At 42.5% G+C, this 15151-nt stretch overlaps 1 protein-coding gene across 4 annotated transcripts in view; it reads left to right on the forward strand.

Annotated features, from left to right (window-relative positions):
- galnt14 (UDP-N-acetyl-alpha-D-galactosamine:polypeptide N-acetylgalactosaminyltransferase 14 (GalNAc-T14)) overlaps positions 1–15151 on the forward strand; it is a 137238-nt gene that overhangs the window by 68828 nt on the left and 53259 nt on the right. For all 4 annotated transcript variants that reach the window (XR_014570788.1, XR_014570789.1, XR_014570790.1 and 1 more), the window contains exon 4: positions 9700–9767. Coding sequence is in view for 1 of the 4 variants with exons in the window: in XM_083791060.1 (XP_083647186.1) it covers positions 9700–9767 (68 nt within the window). In the remaining 3 variants the exon portion in view is untranslated. The remainder of the gene's footprint in view (positions 1–9699; positions 9768–15151) is intronic.

Here is a 15151-nt window from a genome sequence, read left to right on the forward strand (position 1 = left end):
ACGTAACTTAGCGAACAGCCATTCTCAGTGACAAGGGAATAGGAGGCGCTTGCTGTCTTTACAAGCTCGCCTGGAGAAGCCAGCACGGCCAGGGTAAGGAAATCAAGCGCTTCCCTTCCCTAGTTCAGCTACAGAGATGCTGGATCACATGGGCTTGATATAAACTGATTTAAGGCGTAGATTATCGTGACATTTAGTATGTGGACTAATGGATCAGCCAATCAGAATCAAGTATTGGGACTAACCGTTTTGTAGAGCAAAAACATGAGGGGCCTAGTATACAGTATGACTAAGTATATAGGGACTTAACTTATTTGGTAACAACAATCACAACAAGGTGCAGACTATTTTCTTATGTTTGTTGTTTACGGTTTTGTTTTGTTTCTTCGTCATTCTAGCACTGAAATTGTACTATGCAAAAATACAAGTTTGTGAGGAAAAATATAGTTCTTGCTAGAACAGTTGCTATGCCTAGAAAAGTGACGCCAGGGTTCATGTGCTTTAACTGATGTTTTTATAACTTGCCTCAGCAGACAGCTGCTATCAGGACCTTATAGAAACAGCTTTGTCTAGATCAGCACCAACTCAGCATCTTCTGTTTCACTGAGCCTAGAGCTGCTGCACCCAGATCAGTTCTCCCCCCAGCTGATCAGTCACAACGTATTGACAGGCTCTTCACTGACTGACCTCCTCTCTGCTGAAATGCATGCAGCTCCACACAGCCACAGAGAAGGGGCTGAGTAAGCTGTAAAACACACAGCGCATGCATCAGTGCTGGAAGAAGTACTCAGATACATTTTTAATGTAATAACAACACAGGGTAGAAATACTCTTTTACAAGTAAAAGTCCTGTATCCTAAAATCTTTCAAAAGTTGTTTTGAATATAGCCGATATGCAAGACCAGGCACATGCACACGTAGATTTAGGCTTGGGCCCCTGCCCTTTTACCCTTCTGTAAAAAAAAAAGTGCCCTCTCCAGACCATGAATGCTGCATTTATTATTGTAAAAAAATGCAAATGACTTTTCCAAACCATACCAAAAGGCAGGATGCATTTTACATTGAAAGAATTTGTCCTCTGTGTAGAAATCTATGTCGTACGCCACATCTCCAGTAGCTTTAGAGTGCAGGGTCGCAGCCCGAAAATAGCTGATCTATTGTTGAATCGTTTGAAAAGAAGAAGTCCCAGGATGTATTGTATATTTACTGAGCAAGAATCTTTATTAGTTGCTAAGGAGTCACATTTAGAGTTCAATAAAAGTAACAGAGTTGGACAGCTTTACTTCCATGAGATGACAGTTCCGAGTAAGACTCCAGACATGACACTCCAGACATGACTGCAGATCGTTGCAAGCACTCTCGTTATATAGCCTGGTTCTGAATATAACGGGTGTGTGTGCATGTGTGTGCGTGCATTGTATGCTTCTGTGTGTGCATTGTATGCTTCTGTGTGTGTGTGTGTGTGTGTGTGTGTGTGTGTGTGTGTGTGTGTGTGTGTGTGTGTGTGTGTGTGTGTGTGTGTGTGTGCAATTAGTCCGACATACTGGCTTATAACAATGTGCATCCTATGCAATGTACATAGGATGACACAATATTCTGCATAGGCCTCAAAATATCATATACTATAAAGTGCGATGCGTTGAGCTTTGGAGATCCTCTGTTTTTGCTTTTTTTATTTGTCAAAAGTGCCATTTTAGAGAATTTCAACCCCTGCCTCTCTAACATTGTCTGCACATCCCTCCGTCTCTGTGCAAGACGTGCAGATATTATTTTTATATTATATGAGTTCATTTTCAGACTCATATTGAGTGAGTTCATTGTTCTAAAGGGGAAATTTGCCTTGGTAGAACTCACCCATAGAAAGTGTATGTGACACATTGCGGCACAGTGTCGACATGATATCACATCAGAGATCAGCGGTGACCACACTACATTTATTGAGCGCAATATATTAATATCCTAGATTAGCAGTGATTAGACTGGAATTTACAGACCATAGAGATTCAACATGCTAGATCAGCAATGATGAGACAGCGTTTATATTAGCATCCTAGCTCTGGTCCATATCCAATGCTTCTATGATTCTGCCCTGCATTTTCTATGCTACTCTCGCTTTTAACTCTCACATGGAACTCAGACCAGCCTCTCCTCTTTAGTGTAAATAAAAAGAACGTTTTTGCTACTCACCAAAACAAAGGCGGGTTATGTCATTAGAAAGCCTACTTTCCTTAGTAGACACACTCTGAGCCCCCCACCACACGTATAAACGGTACTTTTTGGCCAAAAAGGGATTTTGTTTCCACCAGAAAAAAAATACTTTTAGTTACTCCAATGCGCCCTCTACCGATATTTCCCAGAGAACTGCCTCATAGAGAATATTTTTCCTCTGGTGAAAAGAAATCTCTTTCTGCCCAAAAAGTACCATTTATACGTGTGGTGGGGTGCGTCCACTAAGGAAAGTAGGCTTTCTAATGACACAACCCGCCTTTGTTTTGGTGAGTACGCTAAATAGGGGAGGCTGGTCTGAGTTCCATGTGAGATTTAAAAGCTAAAGTAGCATGGCCAATGCAGGGCAGAATCATAGAAGCATTGGCTATGGCCTATAGCTATTAGCATCCTAGCTCAGCAGTCGTCTGCCTTGACATATTGAGTGGCTGAATCAGGTTTTTCTTTTTTCGAGAAAGGCTACTATTGTGAAGAGATTCTTGTCAGAGATAGAGAGGGAGAGAGAGAGATGCTCATTTCTTTACAGTGTTAATGATTGAAGTAACACAAACAATTACATGGAATTAATTACATGGCATTTTAGATTTTAGCAGTGAGCCCAGTGTCTCTGATGTCATGGACACTGGGCTCACTTACTTCCTGGACTACATGTTGTCTCATTAAGACAACCCTCCCCCTATCCACAAAAAGGAGCAGTGCACCAAAGCATTATGGGAATTGTAGTCCAGGAAGTAAGTCCATGACATCAGAGACACTGGGCTCACTGCTAAAATCTAAAATATCTTAACCAATTACACACATAAAAAAAGACCCCCAGGAAAGTGTTCTAAATCTTCTAAACGTCATTAACATATTTTTTTTAAATGGCGAAGTGTCCCTTTAAAGATCGCCAGTGCGATGAAAATATGATCATTAGGTCTTTTTTTGTTGTACAGTATTTGTTGAAATGTTGTTTTTATGTGGGCACCCCCACCAGTTCATTAAGTATGCCTGGTTTGCCTGTGGGTGGTGATGGGTGGTGAAACTGATGAACCAACAGCTGTAGTTGTACGATAAAGGGGGAGGGGTTAGGGGAGGGGTTGATAGTGTGATGTCACTATTGTTGTACTGTTTTATTACACGTTTTACTGTCAAGGGTTCGACCTCCAGGGAGAAAGCCTAAATACAAAGGGAATACACCATTGCAAATAAAAACGACTCCAGGGTGTCTAATGAAGTACTGTCACCTCATAGACACATGAACAACTGGAAAAATACAGGAGTCTTCCTTTATTATTTATGCGGCGAGCAAGTTTTCTTTTCTTTGTAGTGTGAAACTCTGCATATTTCAGGAATACTGAATGATGCACTTCAGGTAAAGATGGAAGTGTTTTCCTCTCCTCAAATGGATCCATATCATTGTAGAAAGGACTTGCTCTGCAGTGAGGACACTGGTCTCTGCTGTAGAAAGGACTTGCTCTGTGGTGAGGACACTGGTCTCTGCTGTAGAAAGGACTTGCTCTGTGGTGAGGACACTGGTCTCTGCTGTAGAAAGGACTTGCTCTGCAGTGAGGACACTGGTCTCTGCTGTAGAAAGGACTTGCTCTGTGGTGAGGACACTGGTCTCTGCTGTAGAAAGGACTTGCTCTGTGGTGAGGACACTGTCTCTGCTGTAGAAAGGACTTGCTCTGTGGTGAGGACACTGGTCTCTGCTGTAGAAAGGACTTGCTCTGTGGTGAGGACACTGGTCTCTGCTGTAGAAAGGACTTGCTCTGTGGTGAGGACACTGGTATCTGCTGTAGAAAGGACTTGCTCTGCGGTGAGGTGAGGACACTGTCTCTGCTGTAGAAAGGACTTGCTCTGTGGTGAGGACACTGCATGGTCTCTGCTGTAGAAAGGACTTGCTCTGCGGTGAGGACACTGGTCTCTGCAGCAGGAAGGATTCGCCATGATAATACTTTACAACTCTCCCAGCATGCCTGGGGGGACAGAGGTTAAGTCTTTCAGCTACTGGTCTCTAAACCGCAGAATGGGAACTTGCTATGCGTGCGTGCGTGTGTGAGAGCGAAAGGGAGATTGCAGAGAGGCAGAGAGTGAGAAGCTGGTGTGTGTGTGTGTGTGTGTGTGTGTGTGTGTGTGTGTGTGTGTGTGTGTGTGTGTGTGTGTGTGTGTGTGTGTGTGTGTGTGTGTGTGTGTGTGTGTGTGTGTGTGTGTGTGTGTGTGTGTGTGTGTGTGTGTGTGTGTGTGTGTGTGTGTGTGTGCGCGCATGCTAGATGAATGGATGGATGGATAGATATATGCAGAGATCGATCAATCTCTCTCTCTCTCTCTCTCACTCCCTCCCTCCTTCCATCTCATATCTCCATCTCTGTTAACTCCTCTGTTCAATGTGGACATGAAGGGTTATTTGTCTCCCTTACTCACCTGTCATCTCTCTCTTTCATTCTCTCTCCCCCCTCTCTCCCTCTCTCTCTCCCTCTCTCCTCTCTCTCTCTCTCTCTCTCTCTCTCTCTCTCTCTCTCTCTCTCTCGTCTCCCACTTCTGTCTCTCACGCTGTGCCCCTCCCTCATCCTTCACACTTTAATGTGGCTTCACCCCATTCTTCTCTGCTTCACTCACCCGTTACCACCACAGCTCCATCCCATCCCATCAATTCCACTATCAGAGGGGGTCCGGTGCCCAAGGGTCCAGACATACTTCACTGCCCCCCACCCCGCCTCCATCTTTCCATCCGTCCATCCATCTCTCCCTCCACTATACTCTCGTTCATTCCAATAGGCTAAGTCAGTGCATGCTTCATTGACAATGTGACACGGTGCAGCACCTAAGTCAGCGCATGCCGATGCTAACGACGGCAAACTGAAATCATGACATGGTGAGATGGTATAGCATCTGACACAGGAGGTCATTCATACATTATTCAATTAATTAATTTACAATGTGATCATTTAAGCAATTCACCTAAATAGAGGGTATGCGTGTGACATCATCATCATACCCGGAAGTAAAGCGGAAACACCTACTGAGTGGCAAAAAACTACTTTCTGGACTTGACAGCCAGTACATCCGAACAGAAAAGTCTGACTGCTTTAAACAACGTTAAACTCACTTTGTCACTCACTTTGCCACTCGATTTTCCATTGACTTTATGCATGCGCATACCCTCTATACCAGGGTACCCCAATAGGCGGCCCGCGGGCCATTTGCGGCCCACAGAGCGCCCCCTTGTGGCCCATGAAAGAATTTCCAAAAATAAATAAAAAAAAGAATGTTATTATTATTATTTTTTTTTTTTAAGGGTCCCAGATATAAATGCCATTAAATGGGGGTCAGTAGCCTATGCATGTCAAACTGGGCATCCTTTTCAAATGGGGTCTTGCCCTGAAAATGAATTTTCAGGGCAAGACCTCGACCTCGCGCGTGCAGACTCGGCCCCCAGCCTGGTACGCTAGTCAAAATATGGCCCTTGAGGAACATTAATTGGGGAACCCTGCTCTATACATAAATGTAATGGTCAATCGGGCCTAGCATCTTTCAAGGGACTAAGCCCGAAGGGCATATATTCCCTATTGTATTTGTCTGTTTATTTCTTCTTCTTCCAAAAATGTGAAGTTCTGGCTTAAAGGACAACTTTAGTTTTTTTCAACCAAGGTTCATGTTTTAGGTTGTTATTAGAGAAACTAAAAGGTGAGTGTTAATTTTCTTTCATTTGCTGCTTTCTTTCGTTTTAGGGATTTTAGCTCTTTTTGACAGGGGGGCGGGGGCATTCGAGCATGGGGCTAAATATGTATTTTTTTACCAAATTTGATGGTGATTTATTTATTTATTATTCACTATAGTCCTAATAAACCCCAGGAAATTACATCTGGCCACAGATCACAGGATCTACTGAATGTGAAGGTAGCCTACTGGGGGAAGGCTTATACTGTGTGTCATAGGCTCAATATGTCAGTTTGTCACATTCAGTAGATCCTGTGATCTTTTGTGGCCAGGTGTAATTTCTTGGGGTTTATTAGGACTATAGTAAATAATAAAAAAATAAGTCGCCATAATATTTTGTAAAAAAATACATATTTTGCCCCATGCTCGAATGCCCCCGCCCCCCTGTCGAAAACTGCTAAAATCCCCAAAACAAAAGAAAGCAGCAAATGAAAAAAAAATTACTCTCACCTTTTAGTTTCTCTAATAACAACCTAAAACATGAACCTTGGTTGAAAAAAACTAAAGTTGTCCTTTAACTATGCAGTCGGTTTTCACTAAACTTGGTAATATTATGGTAGAGGGCTATGCCAAGCAGTGACGACACGAAGCCTACAACCATTGGGTGCCGCTATAGCACTCAATTTAAAATGCAAACTTTGAACAGGCAACACTCATAAACAGTTTGACCATCAGAAATAAAACGTCGATACACATATTCGTCTCCTCATGCCAAACAACTTTCTTTGACCTTCTTTGATCAAAATTCACGAAATTGATTACACACACATTTTTAACCAATATCTAATGAAAATGTTGGGCTTTTGTTTCTGGGGGGCTATGCCCCTTCTATGTCCAGCTTTTAGTCTGTGTGCAAACACAAACTTTGTCCTACACAAACATTAAATGCCATTGACAATGGATGAACAATTTTGAGTGTTTGTGTAAACACAAACATTGCGTAACACAAACATTGAAGACGAAGGTGAGGACGCAAACAATGATTGGCCAGAATGAGTTGATGTACGATGATAAGAGCGCCCCTCACTTCACACAGGTGTGATTTTTCCTTCCTGGACTACAATTCCCATAATGCTTTGGTGCATTGCTCCTCTTTGTGGATAGGGGGAGGGCGGTCTTACTGAGACAACATGTAGTCCAGGAAGTAAGTGAGCACCGTGTCCATGACATCAGAGACACTGGGCTCACTGCTAAAATCTAAAATATCTTAAACCACATATTACACACATAAAGACCCTCAGGAAAGTGTTCTAAATCTTCTAAATGTCTGTTTAAGGTTTCATGAGCCAATGAAAATTGCAGTTTTACGAAACTTTACAGAATGGTAGAGGTTCATGCCAAATTGCGCTGAAAGCAGTCTTACTCTAATTGGCCAAAGGGGGGCGCTATAGCAATCATTTGAAAATAAAAACTTTAAACTCATGCCTCATTTAGCCAAAAGCCATGGACCTCGTTTACACATTGACTCATGCAGAACACATCTGTAACTTTGACCAGTAAACTCAGCTGTTCTGCCCTTTGCAAAGACATGCAAAGGGCAGAACATGCAAACTGGAGTGTGGAGTGTTCTGCAAAGGTTTTCCTCAGTGATTCGCCTTCTGGCAAAGCTGAACATGTTGTCAAAATGATGGATGAGGTTAAGACAGGATGTAAGCCTGCTCTTTCTCTCCAGAAACATATAGAATACCAAGGGAGCAGTGTTGGGCAAGTTACTTTAAAAAAGTAAAGAATTATAGTTATAGTTACTTATCTAAAAAAGTAATTTGTTACTTTACTTTACATTAAATTATGAAAGTAACTACTTTACTTTACTTAATTTTTTATTTATTTCTTTATAAAAAACGATTTAAAAGAAGGTTTTTTGTTCTGTCGCACAGTAAGAGAAAAGACAACTCCCTCCTAACATTATGAAATGTAGTGGAACAATAAAACATGTTCAGGAATTTTGACAGGCATCTTTATTGTAGCCTCAACTTGCCTTCAAAACAAATGGTGCTGTGCAATATGAAGAAAATAAATAATAATCAAATACAAAATTAGTACACTCTCTTTGCATTCTCTCTCTTTTGGCTGAGGACAATGTCAAAAGATTCTTTTCATTTGAAAAAACTTGTGTGCATAATGAGTACTTTCATTATTTTATTCAAGTACATTTTGAACAGAGTATTGAGTACGTATTCCACCACTGCTTCAAAGATGTGAGGAATTACTTCTGTTCTGGTCTGCCAGAGTGCAGTCAGACATGAATAATAGACTTCATCAACCTCCCATGATCTCTTCTCTTGATGGCACCCTTACCAAATAGGGCTGCCGGAGCTTGGAGAGGATTGCGTCTGATTGCAACGGGAGGAGGAAAGCTTTTTGCAAACCTTTCTGCGTGTTATGCTGGTTGTCCTTGTCCTTTTTCCACAATAAATCAAATGTGAAACGGCTACGGCCGGGCGACCAGAAACACGAACAGATCACCAGCACTCACTCTAAAGTCCTTTTAGGGTCTTTTATGAACAGCCGTGGGCAGCAAGCAACAAACAGCCGGAGCCTCGTATCATTCTTGGATTATACGCAGAGGAAGGCAACAAATCCTTGCATTATACGCTGTGGAAAGAACACTTCAGAGTGCTTGCTGCCCATGCCTGATAATAAAAGAACCTAAGAGAACTTGAATTGAGTACTGGTAATGTTTTCGTTTTATTAGATTGTTCCCAGTAAGAGACTGTTAAATAGTTTGAGACGACTTCTTGTAATTCCATTTTGACTTGATGAAACAACGAAACCCCCTGCAGCATCTATCTATCTATCTATCTATCTATCTATCTATCTATCTATCTATCTATCTATCTATCTATCTATCTATCTATCTATCTATCTGCTCGGTTTGCCACTTCACTCTATCCCTTCACCCCCCCATCCCTCTATCCCCCCATCCATCCATCCATCCCTCCATCGATCTATCCCTTCATCCCTTTATCCCTACATTCCTTCATTCCTTTATCCCTCCAATCATCCCATACGTTGGTGGAGATGCAGTTTTCCATTCAGGACGGATTAACTCACAGGCTATTGAAATGAAAAATAATAGAACAAAACATATTTTCTCATTTTCTGGGCAAACACACTCAAATGTGCAAGCGTGCACGCACTAGAGGGCAGCACGAGTACACCCGGAACCGAATACCCGAGAGCCGAACCGAGAACCGAGCCGGTTCGGGCCCAAAATATTGACTTGTCCCTCGGGCAGGGTCGGATCCATTCCAAATTGCCGCGGGTCTCGTCGGATCGTCTGAAATGCAGTTACCCGAAATTACCCGTGAGGATCCAAGCTTTATATTAAACCCTTCAACTTTAAAAATAGGTTTAAAAAATAGACATGCGTACACGTAATTATTACATTCTGAAGTCCATATTGTATGTTGAATAGAGTCAACGAGGGCTGGGTCTCGTCATGCACCTCGACATACTCTCTCTCTCTCTCTCTCTCTCTCTCTCACACACACACTGGTGACTCACAGTTATCAATTTTGAATGTTTCCAAACTTCTATTTTCATGAAATAGTTTGATTTTATAGAGAAGAGCCACCATACATTTTCATAAGAGCTCTTCCTGACATTTTCAATAATGTTGTTCCATATGAGCTGTATCCCATTTATGATGTACTCATCACACTGTATCTATCTCTCCCAACCACCCCCCCCCCCCACCACCCCTCCCCCCTCTCTCTCTCTCTCTCTCTCTCTCTCTCTCTCTCTCTCTCTCTCTCTCTCTCTCTCTCTCAGTGTGCTGAACAGGACTCCAGTCCATTTGATCCATGAGATAATTTTGGTGGACGACTTCAGCGATGATGGTGAGACGCACGCACGCACGCACGCACGCACGCACACACACACACACACACACACACACACACACACACACAGCGATGTGTCCATTCCGGGTCAGGGGTCCAGGTTGGGGGTCAGAGACAGAGGGATGTGTGAATGCAGGCGTACACAGCCTGCCTGCAGCAGCTGTGGCTCCACAGCTCCATCGGGGCCTGTTGCTTTACAATGGACGCCAATGGAAAGATGCTTCCATTCCGGCTCACAGACGGTAATGAGGTGCATCACTGGGATGAAACCATGCTCTGTGTTGCAGCTGTGCTCACAATGGGCAACACAACTCGATTGCTAGCGTTAATGGTGAACGTTTATATTGATTTTAACTGTCCTATCGCAAACCCATTGTGACTTCAAACTCAATTTTAACCATGTTAGATTCATTGGAAAAACACCCGTCCTTGGTTCGGGTGACTGACACTGTCCTTCTAATATATGAGTGGACAGTGTTTTTTTAATAGCTTTTTTAATTTTTCCGCCCTAATTCCTTGTACAAGCGTGTCAAGCTAAAGTAGTGAAAATACTGCAATGTTTTTTTCCATTTCCTGAAAAGTAACAGTTTTCTACATACAAGGTTTCCACTGCAACACAAGGAGTGGTCTGGAGAGAGAATGCTGTTTGGTTACTGTACCTCACAGGCATCACAGACCCCAAAAATGTGATAACAAGCTTAACCTTGCCTTGTTTAACATCAGGTCACTAACAAATAAGTCCTCCTCTGTAAATGATATAATCTGTAAAGAGAAGCTAGATATAATCTTTCTAACAGAGACATGGCTTGGCTCAGATGGAGCTGTTCTCCTAGCGCCAGCCTGTCCCGCAAACTACAGTTTCATTCACTCTGTTCGCGAGGCTAAGAAAGGAGGTGGACTGGCAAATATTTTTTCAGACACGTTAAAATTCAAGGCTCTGACCCTTGGCAGCTTTACATCCTTTGAATACCAGGCAACTATACTACATGGTCAAGCCTCTATGCCAATGATTAGCATTTATCGCCCGCCAAAATGCAGTAAAGCAATATTTCTAACAGAAATATCAGAACTTTTATCTATCTGCTCCACTAACTATGACAGAACTCTTATCTCAGGTGATCTTAATCTTCACCTGGATGATGCTACAGATGCTATGGCTATGGGTTTCTTAGAGTTATTGCACTCCTTTGAATTTATCCAACATGTTGTTGGGCCTACACACAAAAATGGGCACACTCTGGACCTGGTGATTTCTAGAGGGCTGAACATCACTGTGGAAAGGACTATTGAAAGGCCTGAGCTATCAGACCACTATCTGCTGTGTTTTAATATGACTGTCTCTGATCTAGAGAAAAACATCACTGAATATACCATAGAAAAGCGGTTTTTTTAGCTCTTCTGCAGCCGACGAGTTCTCTCGTCACCTGGGCCCCCCCCTGCCCGATACTCCCCCAGTGAATGATATGGTTCAAATTTTTAATCTTAAACTAGAGTCAGCTCTTGATATAGTGGCTCCTTTGAAAACAAAAAAGAAACATAACACCAGAGTAACACCCTGGATAAATGAGCATTCACACTCACTGAAGCAAGAATGTCGTAGAGCTGAGCGAGCTTGGAGAAAAAACAAACTCACCATCCACCTAGAGATTCTTAAAGTCAACAGTCGCCTATAGCAAAGCCTTGCGTCTAGCAAGGCAGGCATATTTCTCTGGCATTATTAATGAGAACAAGAAAAATGCCAGAGTCCTATTCTCTACCATTGAACGACTTTTAACCCCCCCCCCAGTCCTACAAGCAGTCATTCCCGGCCTCTAAAGCTAAGTGTAATGAGTTTGCATGCTTTTTTGACAACAACATTTTTAACATTAGAGCTGATATTATGAATGGCGCTGCTGCTAGCGCAAACCTTCAAACAGCAGCTAATGGTCCCAGGGTAGATCTCTCCAGGGGGAGCCTATTATCGTTCTGCACAATTGATGAAGACGAACTCCGCAAAACCATATCACAGATGACATCATCCTCCTGTTCTTTGCATACAATTCCCACCACCTTTCTCAAAGAGGTCTTAGACAGTGTGATTGGAGATATCCTAAAACTTGTAAACAGCTCTCTACAATCAGGCGTCTTCCCAGACTCACTGAAGACTGCTGTAGTTAAGCCCATTCTCAAGAAACACAACTTGATCCCTCTGTTTTGGGTAACTATCGACCCATTTCAAATCTACCCTTTCTGGGCAAGGTTTTAGAAAAATGCATTTTTCAGCAATTGGATGTGTTTCTACAGAACAATAATGTGCACAACAAATTCCAATCTGGCTTTAGGAAAGGTCACAGCACAGAAACAGCACTTGTAAAAGTAATGAATGATCTTAGGGTGTCTGCTGACAAGAAACATGTATCCGTTCTCTTACTTCTAGATCTAACGGTTGCATTTGACACGATTGATCATTCAATTTTAATACAGCGTCTGGAGCACTGGATAGGCCTGTCTGGTACGGCCCTGTCCTGGTTTTCCTCCTACCTATCAAACAGAAGTTACTTTGTCAATCTAGCCGAGTTTGACTCAGACAAACACGACATCAGTTCTGGTATTCCACAGGGCTCGATTCTTGGCCCTCTGCTTTTCTCCTTGTACATACTGCCATTGGGCGAACTCATTGCCAATCACGGAGTCAATTTTCATTTCTATGCTGATGATACCCAACTATATCTTTCTGTGGCTCCAGATGATCCCTGTGCTTTAGACCCGCTGTTTACCTGTCTGTCTAGCATCAAATGTTGGATGAGTGAGAACTTTCTCAAGCTAAATGAGGATAAGACAGAAGTTCTCATAATCGGTTCTAGTGAACAGAAAGCATCAATATTAAGCAGACTTGGCAACCTGACTGTAGAAAGTAACAGTACAGTAAAGAACCTGGGGGTTATTATTAATTCTGAATTGAATTTTAATTCACACGTTAATCATGTTACCAAGATTGCCTTTTTTCACCTTAGAAATATTGCACGAATCAGAGCCTATGTGTCCTTGGACGATGCAAAAACGCTAATCCACGCCTTTGTTTTTTCTCGGCTTGATTACTGCAATGCACTTTTTTCAGGACTGCCTAAGAAAACAACTGACAGATTACAACTTGTCCAAAATGCAGCAGCCAGAGTTTTAACTAGAACTAAGATGAGAGAACATATTACTCCAGTTTTGGCATCACTGCACTGGCTTCCGGTTGTTTTTAGGATTGATTTTAAAATTATTTTACTTGTCTATAAAGCTCTCAATGGTCTCGCACCTTCCTACCTACATGACTGCCTGCCTAAATATGTCCCAAACCGCCCCCCTAAGGTCTTCCACTGCTGGCCTGCTCGCTTTGCCTAAAGAAATGGCAACAAAAAAATACGGGGAAGCAGCTTTTTGCTTCTACGGGCCGTCGGCATGGAACAAGCTCCCACTGTACCTTCGTCAGGCAGCCTCTGTAGACATTTTTAAAGCTCAGTTCAAGACCCACTTCTACAACATTGCTTTTAATTGATCTTTTATTTTTTTATTTTTTGTTATTCATGTCCTCACTGCATTACTGCTTGTTTTTTTAATGTCGTTGCCTTGCTTTTCTTTTATTCTCCATTGTTCTGTAAAGCACTTTGAGCTGCATTTCATGTCATGAAAGGTGCTATACAAATAAAGTTTTATTATTATTATTATTAACGATATCCAGCCATGACTTAACGCTTGAAAGCACAAGGCGTGCAAGCACAAGCACACATTTGTTTTCCGCTCGGGGTGGAAACAAAGGTTTTTTTCTCATTGAAATGCATCGAGAAGACTTCCCGCTGTGGCCACGTTCGGCCAACAGTTGCGCCCAATATAGCGCGTGCTCAACGCTGCTTTTGGTGGATTTCCAGCGTAAGACCCTTAAGCCCCCTTCCCGACATCACTGCTTACTGCCATCGCTGGCTTGCAGTGTAACCAATGCCTCCAAATCTGTCTAAAGCTCAGCTCTGAAAGATAATATACAAGGGATACGCCTATACACATTGAACTGATGCCACTAACAAGAGTCACAAGCTAACACACCGTTTCTCAATGAATGGTCCGGAGACACTTACTCTGAGTATAACATTCTTCTGCTTTGGGATCTGCACTGTGAAATGTTCAGTGTACAAATGTGTACACTCTCCATGTGGCCCTCCTGGTGGTCCCCGGTCCTGGAGAAAACGTGATTATTCACATGCAACTAAATGGGTTAAAGTGATCATCTGGTCAAGATATTGTCGCTTCTTTTGGGCTATTTTTCATCAGCGTGGTTGCTCATGTCTCTCGCAGAATCTGGCAACACTGGAGCACTTCTACTGGTGGCCACTGAGCAGCTCCACTGGAGCTGACCAGTACAAGCACAGTCTTCTACTGGTGGCCACTGCGCAGCTCCACTGGAGCTGACCAGTACAAGCACAGTCTTCTACTGGTGGCCACTGCGCAGCTCCACTGGAGCTGACCAGTACAACCACAGTCTTCTACTGGTGGCCACTGCGCAGCTCCACTGGAGATGACCAGTACAACCACAGTCTTCTACTGGTGGCCACTGCGCAGCTCCACTGGAGCTGACCAGTACAACCACAGTCTTCTACTGGTGGCCACTGCGCAGCTCCACTGGAGCTGACCAGTACAACCACAGTCTTCTACTGGTGGCCACTGAGTAGCTCCACTGAAACCCCACTTTGACTCCAAGTTTAGTGTATTTTATCCCACTGAATAAACCCTTTTGACAGGTTAAACACAGCTGAATGTAATAATGTTCATCGTTTGTTTGTGTTTTAAAATAAATATTACACTCAAGGGTGTACTTCACCGTCAATACTGCCACTAAAGTCATGCGGTCAGGAATGAGGTGCTCGCGCCGACTTCCATAAGCATTCACTCAAGTGCCATTAATGACGGTAAACCACGCCCTCGAGTGCAATATTTGCAATTACACAACGGTTACAATGAAATAAAACATAATCAAAATGTATTCATGTTGTGGTGCAATTGGCTTTTGAACAAAAACATTTTGCTAATGCAACACAAAACTGCATTGTCAGCTCAATGTTGTTGTAACTAAACAGGTTTTTTTCATGGGCAAATGTCTGTACTATTTCTGCAAACTTCACATTTTATAAATGGCTATTGTCACAATTTATTTTTATGAAGGACAAACAAAACTGACACAGCAAAGTTTATGTATGAAATATTGACAGAGAGAGACTAAAATGAAGACTCCTTTTTGTATATCATTGTATTGTCTTGTTTTTATTATAGTTAACTAAAATGTGTATTCTTTTCCACTTTTCTTTTTAGTTTTTTTATAGTTGGCTACTAGTTTGAGTTAACTGTAATATCCCTGATTCTCAATG

Source organism: Protomyctophum parallelum, assembly GCF_964188405.1.
Source record: "Protomyctophum parallelum genome assembly, chromosome: 19".
NCBI lineage: Eukaryota > Metazoa > Chordata > Actinopteri > Myctophiformes > Myctophidae > Protomyctophum > Protomyctophum parallelum.